This window comes from Mastigoproctus giganteus, chromosome 2 (genome assembly GCF_048544385.1).
Source record: "Mastigoproctus giganteus isolate SK-2022 chromosome 2, ASM4854438v1, whole genome shotgun sequence".
NCBI classification, from domain to species: domain Eukaryota; kingdom Metazoa; phylum Arthropoda; class Arachnida; order Uropygi; family Thelyphonidae; genus Mastigoproctus; species Mastigoproctus giganteus.
Genome location: NC_143576.1, coordinates 103,089,668 through 103,104,814, shown reverse-complemented (window position 1 = coordinate 103,104,814; position 15,147 = coordinate 103,089,668). Strand labels below are relative to the sequence as shown.

Sequence of the window (15,147 nt, the reverse complement as noted above, 5' to 3'; positions counted from 1 at the left end):
TAGACAGTGCAATGTTGAGTCAGTTTGGTGTGACATAAGCACTGGGAAAGAAAAAATTAGAGTGGGAATGTGTTATAGGCCTAATGACTCTAATGAGTACAATGAACAACTGTACAGAGAAATAGAATGAGCCAGTAAATCAATGTGTGATAATGAGGAATTTTAACTTCCCAGATCAGATTGACTAGAACTTGTGGGTTGGTCAGTCGCAAACTAGCAAGACTTGTGGAATTATTGGATGATTGTTTTCTGCAGCAGCAGCATGCTCGAGAGGCAACCAGAGGAAGTAATGCTCTTGATCTGGTTATCAGCAGTTATTATACGTATACAAAGAATTTGCAGATAAAGGAACCACTAGGTGGCAGTCATCACAGTGTGCTGAAGTAGGATTTACTCAAAGAGGTAACTACCATCAAGGGTAAAGGGAAGGGTTTTTGCTTTCGTAAAGGTGACTACGGTGGTCTAAGACAGTATTTAAATTCTATACAGTGGGACCAACTGATGATGTTACCAACAGCAAATTCAAAATGGGAAGGCCTAAATGGATGTAAAATGAACTAATTGGACATGTGACAGAGAAGAAAACTGCATGGGATGCATATAAATTATCAAGTGACAAAGAAGCCAGGCAGATATAAGCTAGTCTGTAATCAAGTCACAAAGGAGGTTAGGCAAGTGAAGGCAGATTACAAGAAATCTTTGGCAAAGGATACTAAGAAAAACAGCAAGGACTTCTTTACTTATATAAACTCTAGAAGGAAGGGGTTGAATCAGATTGGTCCACTTAATATTGAATGTTCAACTGTTGATGATCCTGCACAGATAGCTAATAATCTGAACGAGTATTTGCATCTATATTTACACACAAGGAGTTATTAAGGGAGGAAAATGCCAGATGTTTATCAAACTGTAACAGGGTGCTTAATGATTTCATAATAACTGCGAGCAAAGTGGAAGAGAAATTGTTGAAGTTAAAGATAAGAAAGGCGCCTGCGGCAGATGGAATCTATCCACTTATATTAAAGGAGGCAGGAAAGAAAGTAAGCAAAGCCTTAGCCATAATTATGAGAGCATCCTTGGATTCAGGGAAGTACCCACGGATGGAGATGTGCAAATGTATCCCCAATTCATTAAGGGGGATCTAAAGGTGACATGAGTAATTACAAACCAGTTAGTTTAGTTTCTGTTCCAGGGAAAATGAGTCACTGGTTAAAGATACATTGCAGCATCATCTAGACAAGACTGCAGTAATAATTCAGACATAACATGGGTTTGTTAAGGGAAAGAGTTGTCTGACAAATCTGATTGGATACAGTGATGTGGTTACAAAGGAACTGGATGCAAAAAATAATTTTGATGTCATACACTTGGATTTCAGGAAAGCTTTTGACACTGCTGTGCACAGAATACTACTGTACAATGAGCAGTATGGTATTAAGGGTAAGTTGCTACAATGGATAAAAGGGTGGTTGAGTGGGAGAAGACAAAGAGGGGGAAATCAATGGATGCTGCTCTTCATGGACTAATGTTATTATTGGAGTCCCCCAGGGTTCGGTGTTGGGCCTAATGTTATTTCATATATTTACAATGATATTGATGAAGGTATTTCAGACTTAATGTCGAAGTTTGCAGATGATACAAAGGTTGGCAATGTTGTTAATGACAGTAATGGCAGTGTACTATTGCAACAGGATCTAGAAAATTTGGACAGATGGGCAGAGAAATGGCAACTGAAGTTTAACATTGACAAATGCAAAGTACTGTATATGGGTAGAAGTAATCCCAGAGAAACGTATCAACTGTGTGGTACTACACTTAGGGTGGTAGAAAATAAAACAGATCTGGGAGTAATTGTGCAATCAGATATGAAGTTTTCTGAGCAATGAAGACAGGATGCCAGAGCAGGTCATGGGCTATTGTCAATGATATACAGGAATTTTGCTAGCAGGGGAAAAGAAGTGGTTATCTCTTTGTATAAGGCAATGGTTAGGCCATGCCTTGAGTTACTGTGGTTGGCACATTATAGCTTAGGTTGCTGTTGCGCTAGTAAAACCAAATCAAACCAAAAGCCACACCTTGAGTACTGCACAGGTCTGGAGGCCTCAATTTAGGAAGGATGTTGAGTTGCTTGAGTGTGTACAGAGAAGAGCAGCAAGGTTGGTGAGGGGGAACAAAGGGGGTTCTCTTACGAAGAAAGGCTTAGGTTCTGCAAATTGCAGCGGATGGAGACTAGGCAACTGCGAGGTGATCTGATTGAAGTGCATAAGACCTTGAATGGGTTAAGCACGCTGGATTCTGATGAGATTCTTCTGATTGCTCATATTACTAACCTGAGGGGGCATAAATTCAAATTGAGAAAAGACAGTTGTAGAATAGATGTGCGGAAATCTGCCTTTAGCCAGCGGGTGGTTAACTGTTGGAACTAACTTCCATCTGTTGTTGTGGAAGTTGACAGCTTAAATAAATTCAAGGAGGAACTATGGATGTATGAAATTAGTTTTTTTTTTTTTTTGGCTGATGCTACATAAGTACACACTTGCTTTCTTGCATCACCTGCCTCCATTACTACTACTACTACAAACAATGGTCCCAGGACAAACTATGAATAACAGCACCACGCCATCATGCTGCTTCCACCAAACTTCATTTTCAGGACAATACAGTCCAGCAGGTAGCTTTCTCCAGATACCTGCCACAACCTGACAACTGCCAGACCATGTTCACTATGACTCACCACTCCAAAGCATAGCTTTCCACTGATCTGTGTTTCAAGAACAGTGGCCCTTACACCAAACTACACAGGATCTAGCATTAGTCAGGAGTGACTGGTGACTTACAGCTAACTGTGGTAATCCATATCTTGCAGCATTCTACAAACTACTGGCATGTGTCCTAAATTTGTTTGGATACTATGATGTGGTCACAAAAGAAATGACTTAAAAATAATTTTAATATCATATACTTGGATTTCAGAAAAGCTTTTGATACTGTTGCACATTAAAGTCTTCTGTACAATTAGAGCAGTGTGGCATTAGGAGCAAGTTGCTGCTATGGATAAAGGGATGGTTGAGTCAGAGAAGACAGAGGGTGGTAATCAATGGACTTCATACTCTTCATAGACTAATATTATTAGTGGAGTCTCTCAGGGTTCGATATTGCACCCATAGTTGTTTTCTATATTTAACAATGGCACTGATGAAGGCACTGATGAGTGGGCCAGTAAATCAGAGTCTTATATTGGGAGATTTTAATTTCCCAGATATTGACTGGAATTTGGGGGCTGGTCACTCACACACTAGCAAGGCTTTTGTGGATTTATTGGATGATTGTTTTCTACATCAGCATGTTCGGGAGGCAACTAGAGGGAGGAATACTCTTGATTTGATTATCAGCAGTGATTCTTCATGCATTAAGAATCTGCAGGTAAATGAACCACTAGGTGGCAGTGATCACAGTGTGCTGAAGTGGGATTTGCTCAAAGAGGTAACTACCATTAGGGGTAAAGGGAAGGGTTATTGCTTCCGTAAAGGCGACTACGATGGACTGAGACAGTATTTAAATTCTATACAGTGGGACCGACTGGTGATGGTGATGCAAAATGGGAAGCATTCAAAAAACTTATCTTGGAAGCTACTAGGCTTTACATACCAACTAAGAAATATTGTTCAAGGTTTAGGCCCAAATGAACTAATGAGGCATATGGCAGAGAAGAACCATGCATGGGATACATACAAATTAACACATGACACAGAAGCCTATGATAGATACAAGTTGATCTGTAACCAAGTTACCAAGGAGGTTAGGCAGGCGAAGGCAGATTACAAGAAATCTTTGGCAAGGGATGCAAAGAAAAACAGCAAAGAGTTCTTTACTTATGTAAACTCTAGAAGGAAGGGGATGAATCAGATTGGTCCACTTGATATCAATGGGTCAACTGTTGATGATCCTGCTCAGGTAGCTAACAAACTAAATGAATATTTTGCATCGACATTCACACATGAGGAGTTATTTAGCGAGGGGAGAGCCAGAGGTGTATTCAACTCTAGCAGTAAGCTAGAGAATCTTGTAATAACTGAGAGTAAAGTGGAGGAGAAATTGTTGAAGATAAACACAAGAAAGGCACCCGGGGTGGATGGGATCTATCCAGTTATATTAAAGGAGGCAGCAGAGGAAGTAAGCAAACCCTTAGCCATAATTATGAAAGCTTCCTTGGATTCAGGGGAGGTACCCACAGACTGGAGATGTGCAAATGTGACCCCAATTCACAAAGGAGGATCAAAGGCTGACACAAGTAATTATAGACCTGTGAGTTTAACTTCTGTTCCAGGAAAATTAATGGAGGCACTAGTTAAAGAAGCACTGCTTCAGTTATAGCACGGACACAGCATGGTTTTGTTAAGGGGAAGTCTTGCCTGACCAATTTGATTGGATACTATGATGCAGTCACAAAGGAACTGGATGCAGGGAATAACTTTGATATTATATACTTGGATCTTAGAAAGGCTTTTGATACTGTTGCACATGAAAGACTGCTGCACAAATTGGAGCAGTGTGGCATTGGAGGCAAATTGCTGCTGTGGATAAAGGGATAGCTGAGGGGGAGAAGACAGAGAGTGGTAATCAATGGACACTGCTCGTCGTGGACTAATGTTATTAGTGGAGTCCCTCAGGGCTCAGTGTTGGGTCCATTATTGTTTTCTGTATTTATAAATGATATTGATGATGGTATATCAAGCTTAATGTCGAAGTTTGCAGACGATACAAAGATAGGCAGGGTTGTCAAGGACACTACTGACACTATGCTGCTGCAATAGGATCTGGAAAGGTTGAGCAGATGGGCTGAGAGGTGGCAAATGAAGTTTAACATTGACAAATGTAAAGTACTACACATGGAAAACAGCAACCCCAGAGCAACGTATCAACTCTGTGGTACTACACTGACAGTGGTAGAGAATGAAAGGGACCTGGCGGTGGTTGTGCAGGCAGATATGAAGTTCTCTGAGCAGTGCAGACGGGCTGCAAGAGTAGCTCATGGTGTATTGTCAATGATATATAGGAATTTTTCTAGCAGGGATAAGGAGGTGATTATTCCCTTGTATAAGGCAATGGTCAGGCCACAACTAGAGTACTGTATACAGGTCTGGCGGCCTCATTTCAAGAAGGATGTAGAGCTGCTGGAACGAGTACAGAGAAGGGCAACAAGATTAGTGAATGGAACAAAGGGGTGCTCTTACGAAGAAAGGCTTAAGTTTACAGTGTCTGGAGACTAGGCACCAGCGAGGTTTTTTTTTTTTTTTTTTTTTTTTTTTTTTTGGTAGTTATTGGTGCATCGGCTTCTGTGGCCATAGTGCACCTCCCAAGGTTTTTTGCAGTACTTTGATCCAAGCCCGAGGCGGGATTCGAACCCGCGACCTTTGGGTTGCCAGGCAGGCGCTTTACCCACCCGGCTAGCCCGGTCGGCACCAGCGAGGTGACCTGATAGAGATGTATAAAGCTTTGAATGGTTTGAGCATGCTCAATGCTGATGGGATTCTTCCTCTCGCTCAGAATAATCACCTGAGAGGGCATAAATTCAAATTGAGGAAAGACAGATGTAGGATAGATGGGCAGAAATTTGCCTTTAGCCAGCGAGTGGTTGGTTGGTGGAACAGACTTCCATCCCTTGTCGTGGAAGTTGATAGCCTAAATAAGTTTAAGGCTCAGCTGGACAGGTATTTCGAACGAACAGAGGGGTGAAGTGGAAGTGGTTTTTTTTTTTTTGGCTGATGCTGCATAAGCTTGCTTTCTTTCATCAAATGCCTCTACTAATGCTAATGCTAATATCAAGCTTAAATTCCAAGTTTGAAGATGATACAAAGGTTGGCAGTGTGGTTAATGACAGGAATAACAGTATGCTATTGCAACAGCATCTAGAAATGTTAGGCAGATGGGCTGAATAATGGTAATTGAAGTTTAACATTTACAAATGCAAAATACTGCATATGGGCAATAATGCCAGAGAAACATACCAACTGCATGGTACTTCACTCAGTGTAGCAAACTGATAAACCCTGGGAGTAATTGGATATGAAGTTCTCTGAGTAATGCAGACAGGCTGCTAGGCAGCTCATGGGATTTTGTCAATGATATACAGGAATTTGGTAATGGTCAGGCAGTACTCATCCTGTAGGCAGTACTCAACCTGAGTACTGCATATAGATCTGGAGGCCTTGTTATAGAAAAGATGTAGAGCTGTTGGAATGAGTATAGAAGGGCAATGAGATTAGTGAGGGGAACGAAGGGGCTGCTCTGCGAAAAGGGTCAAGAAAGGCATCAGTTCTGCAAATTGCAGTGTCTAGAAACCAGGAACCTGTGAGGCGATCTGATTAAGCTGTTTAAGGCTTTGAATGGACTGAGCAAACTCGATGCTGATGGGATTCTTCCTCTTGCTAAGACTACACACACTTGAGGGGATAAAAATTCAAACTGAGGAAGAATGGTTGCAGAACAGAGGTGCAGAAGTTTGCCTTTAGCCAGCAGGCAAACTTTGTTTGCAAACTTTTTGTGGAAGTTTGTTCTAGTAGGTCGGCTGCTGGAACAAACTTCCATCTGTTGCAGTGGAAGTTGGTAGCTTAAGTAAATTCAAAGAAGAACTACACAGACTATTGGAGGGAATGAGTACGTGAAATGGGTAGTGTTTTTTTTTTTTGTTTGTTTCTATTTTTTGCTGATGCTGTATAAGCATGCTTTCTTGCATCATCTGCCACTGCTAATGCTAATTACCTTAAACTGTGCAATCACATGATGAAACTGAGAGAAAGTAGAAAAGCAGAAGTAAATATACACGATGTTAGTGCTCAAGTCAATGCTCTTTTTACCATCTTCTCTTAGCACTCGTGCTAGAGCTCCCAACAAGGTCTCTAGAAAATATTAAAAAGAGAGAGATTTATCTTCTACTAATATGTGGAATTGCACAATTACAAAACTGATAATTTAAATTAACACAACTGATTTTTCAATATTAAATATTTTCAGCATCACTAAAAAGAAACTAAAAAATATTAAAGTTTTATTCAAAATTTGAAATAAGTTCTAAAAGTGAAATATATCAAATATTAATTCGTAACTGTATTCTTTGGCTGTACTTTTTAATGGTAATCCCAAAACACTAAAAGTTATTGGGAACTATAGAGAACTCTATCAACAAATTCCTATAGATAGTACAATATAAGAGTTGAAAGTACAGTTGAAGGTTGTGAATGCATTTGTTCTCAATGTATTGAATTTCTGTAAAGTGTAATTTTCAGGAAATGCATAAGGAAAGTTGCTTCCAAGAACAGAGGTAGAGGAAATAAATGAACAAAAAAATTAGGTCAGTGGGTTTGGAGTTGAACTGTAAATGGATGTTGACAGCTGCTGCACATGTCTAGAGTGGTTTGGAAGAAAGAGGTTAAATTACAGATGCTATTCAGAAAAGCAGTGTAATGGATAAATCTGTATAAAAGAACTTTTTCCCACTTAATTTGCCTTTGCTCATCACATAATTACCCTCTCTTCTGAACAGACACAAGGAGTCGGGGAGGTTCTGGGAACTTCCTCAAAAAAAAAAAAGATGCATATTGTGCATCTGTTGCTGATCAACTCAGAAAATGCAGAATTAAATAGTCAGCAACACAATTTTGCTATGGATGAAGACATCTTTCTTAGGTGTGCTGAGACCACTTTTAACCAAATTTCTAAAGTCCAAAACTGTCTTCGAACTTCCTAGAAATTCCAGTAATGCACAGCACACCAATTTCCACTGAAATCTCTAAACTGCAACTGATGATGGTAATTAATAAAATGTCCCCAACAAAAATGTCCACAAAAAAAAACTGAATGTTCATACTTCACATAAAACAATGTCTCCAAAGGCTATTTGTTACATGCCATGCTTCTGAAGCTGTTTTACGAAGATTGAAACTAGGTTCAGCACAACTCTGTTCTTTTGAAGAGTAAATTTTAAAAAAATAACAGAATGTCGCACATCTTCACTATGATGTGTAGAACACTTCCTAATGACACTCTCCAGCAAATAAATGAATATAAAATTAAGGCAAAATGATTACAGCAATAAAATTAATTAAAAAAACAATTTAAATTAAAACAAGTTCAACACAAATTTTGAAAAAAAGACTCCTTCCTGAAGCTGACAGGTCTTTTCAACCATACAGTAGCAGCAGGAGCGGATTAAGGTCGGTTGAGGCCCTGGGCGCAGAAAATATTGGGCCCCTTAAAAAAAAGAGAGAGAGAGGGAAAATAAAAATACATGTTAACCATATTTTAAAATTAATAAAAAATATTATGTACTATTAATGTTTTATTTCCAATAAAATTTGAATATAATATATGTATAATATAATTAATACTGTAATAGCATAATAATAATCACAAAGTTTTGAACTAATATGTTCAACTAATTTGTTGGGGTTTTGCATGGGCCCTTCAGAAGTCGGGGCCCAAGGCACGCGCCCGGTGTGCCTGCCGTTAAATCCACCTCTGAGTAGCAGACAAAAAAACTGCATCACTTGTGAATTTGGAAATAATGCGTTTTGTACTGCATTGTGGGTTGCAAAAATGTTTGAAATGCATTCATTGGATGGGATATACACCGATGAGCCAAAACATTGTGACCACCTACCAAATATAATGTTGGTCCTCCACGTGCAGCCAAAACAGCTCATACCGGGTGAGGCATGGACGCTACAAGATTCCTAAATTGTCTTGTGGTATCTGGTACCAACACATAACCAGGATCCTTTAATTCTTGTAAGGTCCGTGGTTGGGACACCACAGATCAGAGTTGCTGTTCCAACACAAACCACAGATGCTTGATGGAATTCATGTCTAGGGAATTTGGAGGCCAGAGCAATACCTGCAAGCCTTCCACATGTTCCGCGAACTAGCCTCGAACAATCCAGGCACTGTGGCATGGTGCATTATCCTTCTGAAAGTCAGTGCCGCCAGAGGGGAAGACCATTGCCATGAAAGGGTGCACCTGGTCAGCAATGATGTTTAGGTGTAAAGTGTATTTAGAGTCAGATGGCACCGGGGGTTTTCCCCATCTCTGCATAGTCTTTTACACTGATACAGATCACTGTAAAAGCCAGAGATTTGATGTTTAGGTACGTGGTAGACGTCAGGGTGCCCGGCACATGGATGACTGGACCCAGGGTATCCCAGCAGAACATCGCCCAAAGCATGACACAGTCGCCACCGGCTTGTTTTCATCCCAAGATGCATCCAGGTGCCATCACTACCCCAGGTAAATGACATACATGTACCCAGCCATCCACATGGTGCAATGATAAACATGATTCATCAGACCAGACGACCTTCTTCCAATCACTCAAGGTCCAGTTTCGATGCTCGAATGCCCATTGTAGGCGCTGTTGCCAGTGACCGTGGTTAGCATGGGCACTCAGAGGCCTGCGGCTACATAGCCCCATTTTAAGCAGGGTTCGATGTACTGTGCGTTGTGACACATTACTCCCGTCACCAGCAGTGCAATTACCGGCAAGTTGCAGCACAGTCACCCTCCTGTTGCCACATACCATCCAGGAGCACCTTCGCTCACCTCGAGCATCAATGAGCCGTGGTCATCCAACGCCTCGCCAGCAGTTCGTGGGTTCCCCCTCCTCGGACCACTTTCGGTAGGTACTAACCATGGCTGGCCGGGAGCATCCCATCAGCTATGCCATTTCGGATATGCTCTGATCCAGTCGTATGGCCATTACAATTTGGCCTTTGTCAAACTCGCTTAAGTCCACTGTCTTTCCCATCTGAAGAACAAGAGTAACACTGATTAATGGAGCTCAGTATCAGGTGTTTTTTATACTGTGTCCTGACCCATGCACGCACCTTCAGTTACTTAGATTTGCATAATGACTTGCTGGTCATAATGTTTTGGCTCATTAATGTATATCTCTGTGAATGAAATCCAATAAAAAGACTCAACCAGATATACCTAATTGCCATAAATATCTTCCCAAAGGATAAAATGCGTAAATAACAGAAATATGAGAAATCTTGAAAATGGCAATCATGACAACCAAACATTTTATTGTATTTACGTGTACAAACTAAATGACAAGTTAACCTAACAGTATTATGTACTGTAAATCAGTAAAATAAGTCCTCAATATTTTGTTGTTCTTCCTCGAGCTGCAATTACAGCCTTGCAATGATCTGGCATAGAGTTAATCAATTTCTGGATATATATACAGTTGTCCAATTTCGTGGTACCCTACCCTTACAATGCTCTCCTGCAGCTGAATCGTACTTGTTTGTTTCTTCTTAGCAATTTTAGACGACATTATGTACCAGCAATTTTCAATAGGGTTCAAATCTGCACTGGTACCGGGCCAGTCCACAAGCCTAATTCCAGCACTTCTCAGGTATGACTGCACCTTAAGGGAGAACAAGGGAAAACATTGGTGTAAGTATGTCTTAAGCCTTGTGAGAGAAGACAAACCCATCATTAAATCTAAATAGCATAAAACTTATTATGCTATTTAGTATTATATATATATATATATATATATATATGTAATTTTGCTGGTGGCAAGGTGCTGAGTCCTGTTGAAAAATGCAGTTTTAGATGTCTGTGTGGTGATCCCTAATAACAGAGTTCAGGCACTCCTCCAAGATAACAGTGTAGGTTTCTGCATTCACCATTCTGTTAATAAACTTAATTCGCCCCACCTCTTTGCTTGTTATGCATCCCCAGACCATCTGACCGGCGGGTTACTTTACAGTCGGTGTTATGCAGTCAGGATGGTATGCCTCCGATTTTCATCTTCTGACATATCACTTCCCATCTGACCCATGCTGGTTGAATTTCGATTTGTCAGAAAAGATGACGGTGTCCCATTGCTCTTTTGTACATGAAACATGCATTTTAGCCCAAGCAAGTCGCTTCTTCCTCATTTGTTGGGTCAACAAAGGCTTCTTCTTGGGCCAATGGGAATGCAGACCAGATTCCAAAACCTGCCTTTGGATAGTTCGTGCACTTGTTTCAAAAACCAGTGGCCATCTCAAAGTTCAGTTTTAGATCAGGAGCACTAGCATGGCAATTATGAAGGCATTCTTGGGAAGGTGTAGTCACTCTCTTACAGCCTGATCCAGGTCTTCTCTTCACATCACTGGTTTCATGCTTTAATTTCAGCACCCGGATACTGTTGCCTGGTGGCAGCCTATTTTATCAGCAACAGCTACGCTTATTTTTCTTGGTGTCAACTGAACATATGGCACCATACTTACACCTTTGCAAAACAAGATACTAATGAACATGTATTTATAGAAATGGCAATAGAAGCATTATCTGATGAAATACCTTTGCTTTGCTTTGCAACAAACAAAATTACTGTAATCAAACAATATCTTATACATTTCTCTGCAAATGTTACTTTTTTTAAGGTGATGCAGTTTTTTTGTCCGCCACTATCTTGATCACGGGAATGGAAATTACAGAGTATGTGCACGCCAAAATTTTAAATAGAGAGATTATTTGTCTTCGTGCATGTGCATAAAAGAGCACGAATCGGAGATTAGATATGGATGATAAACATTAACAGAATTCTCACGTAATTTAATTTTGATTTTAATTTAATTGCAGAAACTATCGAAATTAAATTACATGAGAATTCTATTAACATTCATAGTCCATATCTAATCTCCGATTCATGCTCTTTTATGCACATATATGAAGACAAATAATCTCTCCATTTAAGATTCCAGCACACACAATCAGAAATTTCCCTTCCTGTGATCAAGACATATGGTCAAAAAGCCCTGTCAGCTTCAGGAAGGAGTCTTTTTCCAAAATTTGTGTCGAACTTGTTTTAATTTTTTTAATTAATTTTATTACTGTAATAATTTTGCATTAATTTTATATTCATTTATTTTCTGGAGAGTGTCATTAGAAAATGTTCTACATATACTGAGGTAAATTTCTCTTATTCTTCTACAAAAAAGAGAATGGCTATGTAACAATGCAACCATTTGTCTTCTATCAACATGGATTTTGAAACTTTGATAGATTTTGATTTGTGTGGTAACTAACTATAAAATAAAAGTAAATAAAAAAATTGTAGTGATGTACAACATTAGCCCATCAATGTCAGCATGAAGTTCTATGAAGTTCTATATTAAGTTCCACATTAACAGAAGTGTTAACGTGAAGCTTAACATACCTGCATTACAAAATGCTTATAATGCAAGCAGTTTTGATTTTTTTTTTTTTTTTGTCAATGCTTTCTTGTATAGTACTGAAATATTGCTTTCATAATAATAGGTTTGTTTTTTTTCATAATTGGTAACTGGTCAAAAATGCTGCTGTTTGCATTTCACCATTCATAATCTTATAATACTTTAGAAGTAAATTGTCACATTCATAGTTAGTTAAACTAGTTAGGATTTTGAAAAAAACTTAAAAAACATTCCATTGGTAACGATACATGTTGTATCCCCATTCTTCTTATCGTTTTCTTAAAACAATAACTTTCATATAAAATGAGCAGATACACAGATAAACTCCACCAAAAATCAAAAGAAAAAACTAAACTTTGCCAGTAGCAGTTTAGTATTTCATCAGCAGGACATCAGAAAAACAAACTATCCCATCATTATTTTATGTCATCTTTAGCCTTGAAAGCAATCCCTATCAATGCAAGAAGTGATGACACGAACAACTGCAAATGATCTGCTGCACAGAAAAATGGTGAATCACAGGGATGTAACCACCCAGTGGGTATATGGCTCTGGCCAAAAGTGCTGAAATTAAATGGAATTTATTGCTACTAGCCCAAACTTTACAATTTCTTTGAAAATTCTAAAGACTAATAGAGATAAGTCAATAAAAGGCTATGCAACTTTTGTCTTTTCATATATTTCACGATGTGAGCATTATTCTTATCCCTAGCGGCCATGTTATTTCAAGGTTGGTTAGGCAACCAACCACTTATTAAACAAGTCATGAAGGACACAAACTGCCAACCTTTATAAGGTGTGATGAATTACAATAAACAAACAAAATATATTCATGCTACACCAACCAGAAAATTTACCTTTTAGCCATATGGATTGATCAAAGGGCTGGTAAATCATATATTAATTAACTGAATGTAAAATGATGCCGAAAATGTTTGATAGATTAACATTTATATTAAAATAAACATAATATATCAGATGGATAGTAAATGTAAAGAGTACATTTCCCTGAAGGCTTAAATCATATTTCAAAAGTAATATGAATTAATAAGTCTTGGATTAAAGCAGAAAAAAAATTTTTTCAAAACATATAGACACAATTTAACCTAGTTATAGGTATTGGTAATAACAAGTAGCAATAGAACAAAATCACAACTACAGTGAGCAATTAATAAAGATTTCTTAGTGTGTTTGCATCATTTCTGTACATAGCCAACTACATAAATAGTTATAAATTGACATCATTAAATATATCTCATATCGTGAATACCTTCACAACGAGTTGCCATGACATTGCACTACCTCGAATAAGTAAAGCTTCACCATAGGAGAAAACTATTGTTACTTATTCTCAGCGGATAACATCAACCAAACAGCACCGTTTCGGAGCTTATTGGCTCCTCATCAGTGGGTGGGCAGGTACCCTGGTGTTGCAATGATGACAACTCAGTTGCCAAGTATAAATCCACAATATGAGAGATGCCCAATGGTGTGGAGTAATTCAGATTATGGTACAGTTTAGAGCTAAAGCCTCAGGTTACGTAAATAGTTTAACTAATGTACAAGTTAGTGCATTTGCATCGTTCCTATACATAGCCTACTACATAAGTAGTTATAAATTGGCATCGAGTATATCTCATATTGTGAATAGTCTTCTCCTATGGTGAAGCGTTACTTATTCGAGGTAATGCAATATCATGGCAACTCTTTGTAAAAGTATTTACACTATGAGATATACTTAATGATGCCAATTTATAACTGTTTATGTAGTTGGTTATGTACAGAAATGATGCAAACGCACTAACTTGTACATTAGTTAAACTATTTGCGTAACCCGAGGCTTTAGCCCTAAACAATACCGTAAAGACTTCTTTTTAAAAAATGCTCACGTGTAAGCTGTAAGCATGAAAGACGTTTTATGTGAAAACATCTTTAACGAAAATCAGAACAGTTTTATAATTGGACTGAAGTTATGAATGGTGTAACATTTTATGCTCACGCCAGTTACTTACTCTACTGAATCAATGTTAGTGACTGCATTAGCATCATTTAGAAAGTGACGCAATTTGCATCATTTCTGTTTCACATTTTCGCCAAGGGACCAAACACTGACTGTCAGACCAAAATTTAGTAGGTGCCACAAAGATGTTTTCACATCAAGAATTAATGTTAGTGACTGCATTAGTGTCATTTAGGAAGTGACATAATTTGTGTCCTTTAGAGATATTGTCAGTAAACAAGTGGAGTACTGAGTACTCTGTAGCAGCTATAAGAAACTAGGATCATGGAACATTACTGTGATAGTCAATTTAGTTTTCTTTATTGATATTCTGGTTTGTGTTATCCATATAAATCAGACTTAACAGAGAAAAGCACCCAACTAGATACTTGAACCATTAAGTTTGTTTAACACATGAGCAGATGAGCAGAAAAGCAGATGAGCTTCTAGATGAGCAGAAAACCCACTACACTATTATTATGGGGGACTTCAACGCTAAGGTTGGAAAAAGGCAAAACAGCACAGAAAGAGGAACTATAGGAAATTTTGGAATTGGTGAAAGAAATAAAAGAGGTGAAAGACTTGTGGAATTTGCAGAATCTCAAGGAATGTCAGTAATGAACACTTTTTTCAAGAAAAGGGTGAACAGAAAGTGGACATGGAAGAGTCCAAATGGATTAACAACTAATGAAATCGACTTCATCCTCACTAACAGAAGATATATTGTGACTGATGTTACCGTCCTGAATAAGGTAAATGTTGGAAGTGATCGCAGAATGGTAAGATGTACACTTGATATAGATGTAGGAAAGGAAAGGAAAAAACTGACTCGAGTAAATAATACAAAGGTCTTTGAGATAACAGAAGAGGAGAAAAAGCAGTATGTACTGGAACTTAAGAACAAGTATGAGCTTCTGCAG

At 38.6% G+C, this 15,147-nt stretch overlaps 1 protein-coding gene across 1 annotated transcript in view; it reads right to left on the bottom strand.

The window, feature by feature from the left end:
- The window catches only part of Kap3 (kinesin associated protein 3), a 383,344-nt gene that overhangs the window by 295,408 nt on the left and 72,789 nt on the right, over positions 1-15,147 (bottom strand). The window contains exon 6 of the mRNA XM_090368616.1: positions 6,763-6,899. Coding sequence (XP_090224742.1) covers positions 6,763-6,899 — 137 coding nt within the window. The remainder of the gene's footprint in view (positions 1-6,762; positions 6,900-15,147) is intronic.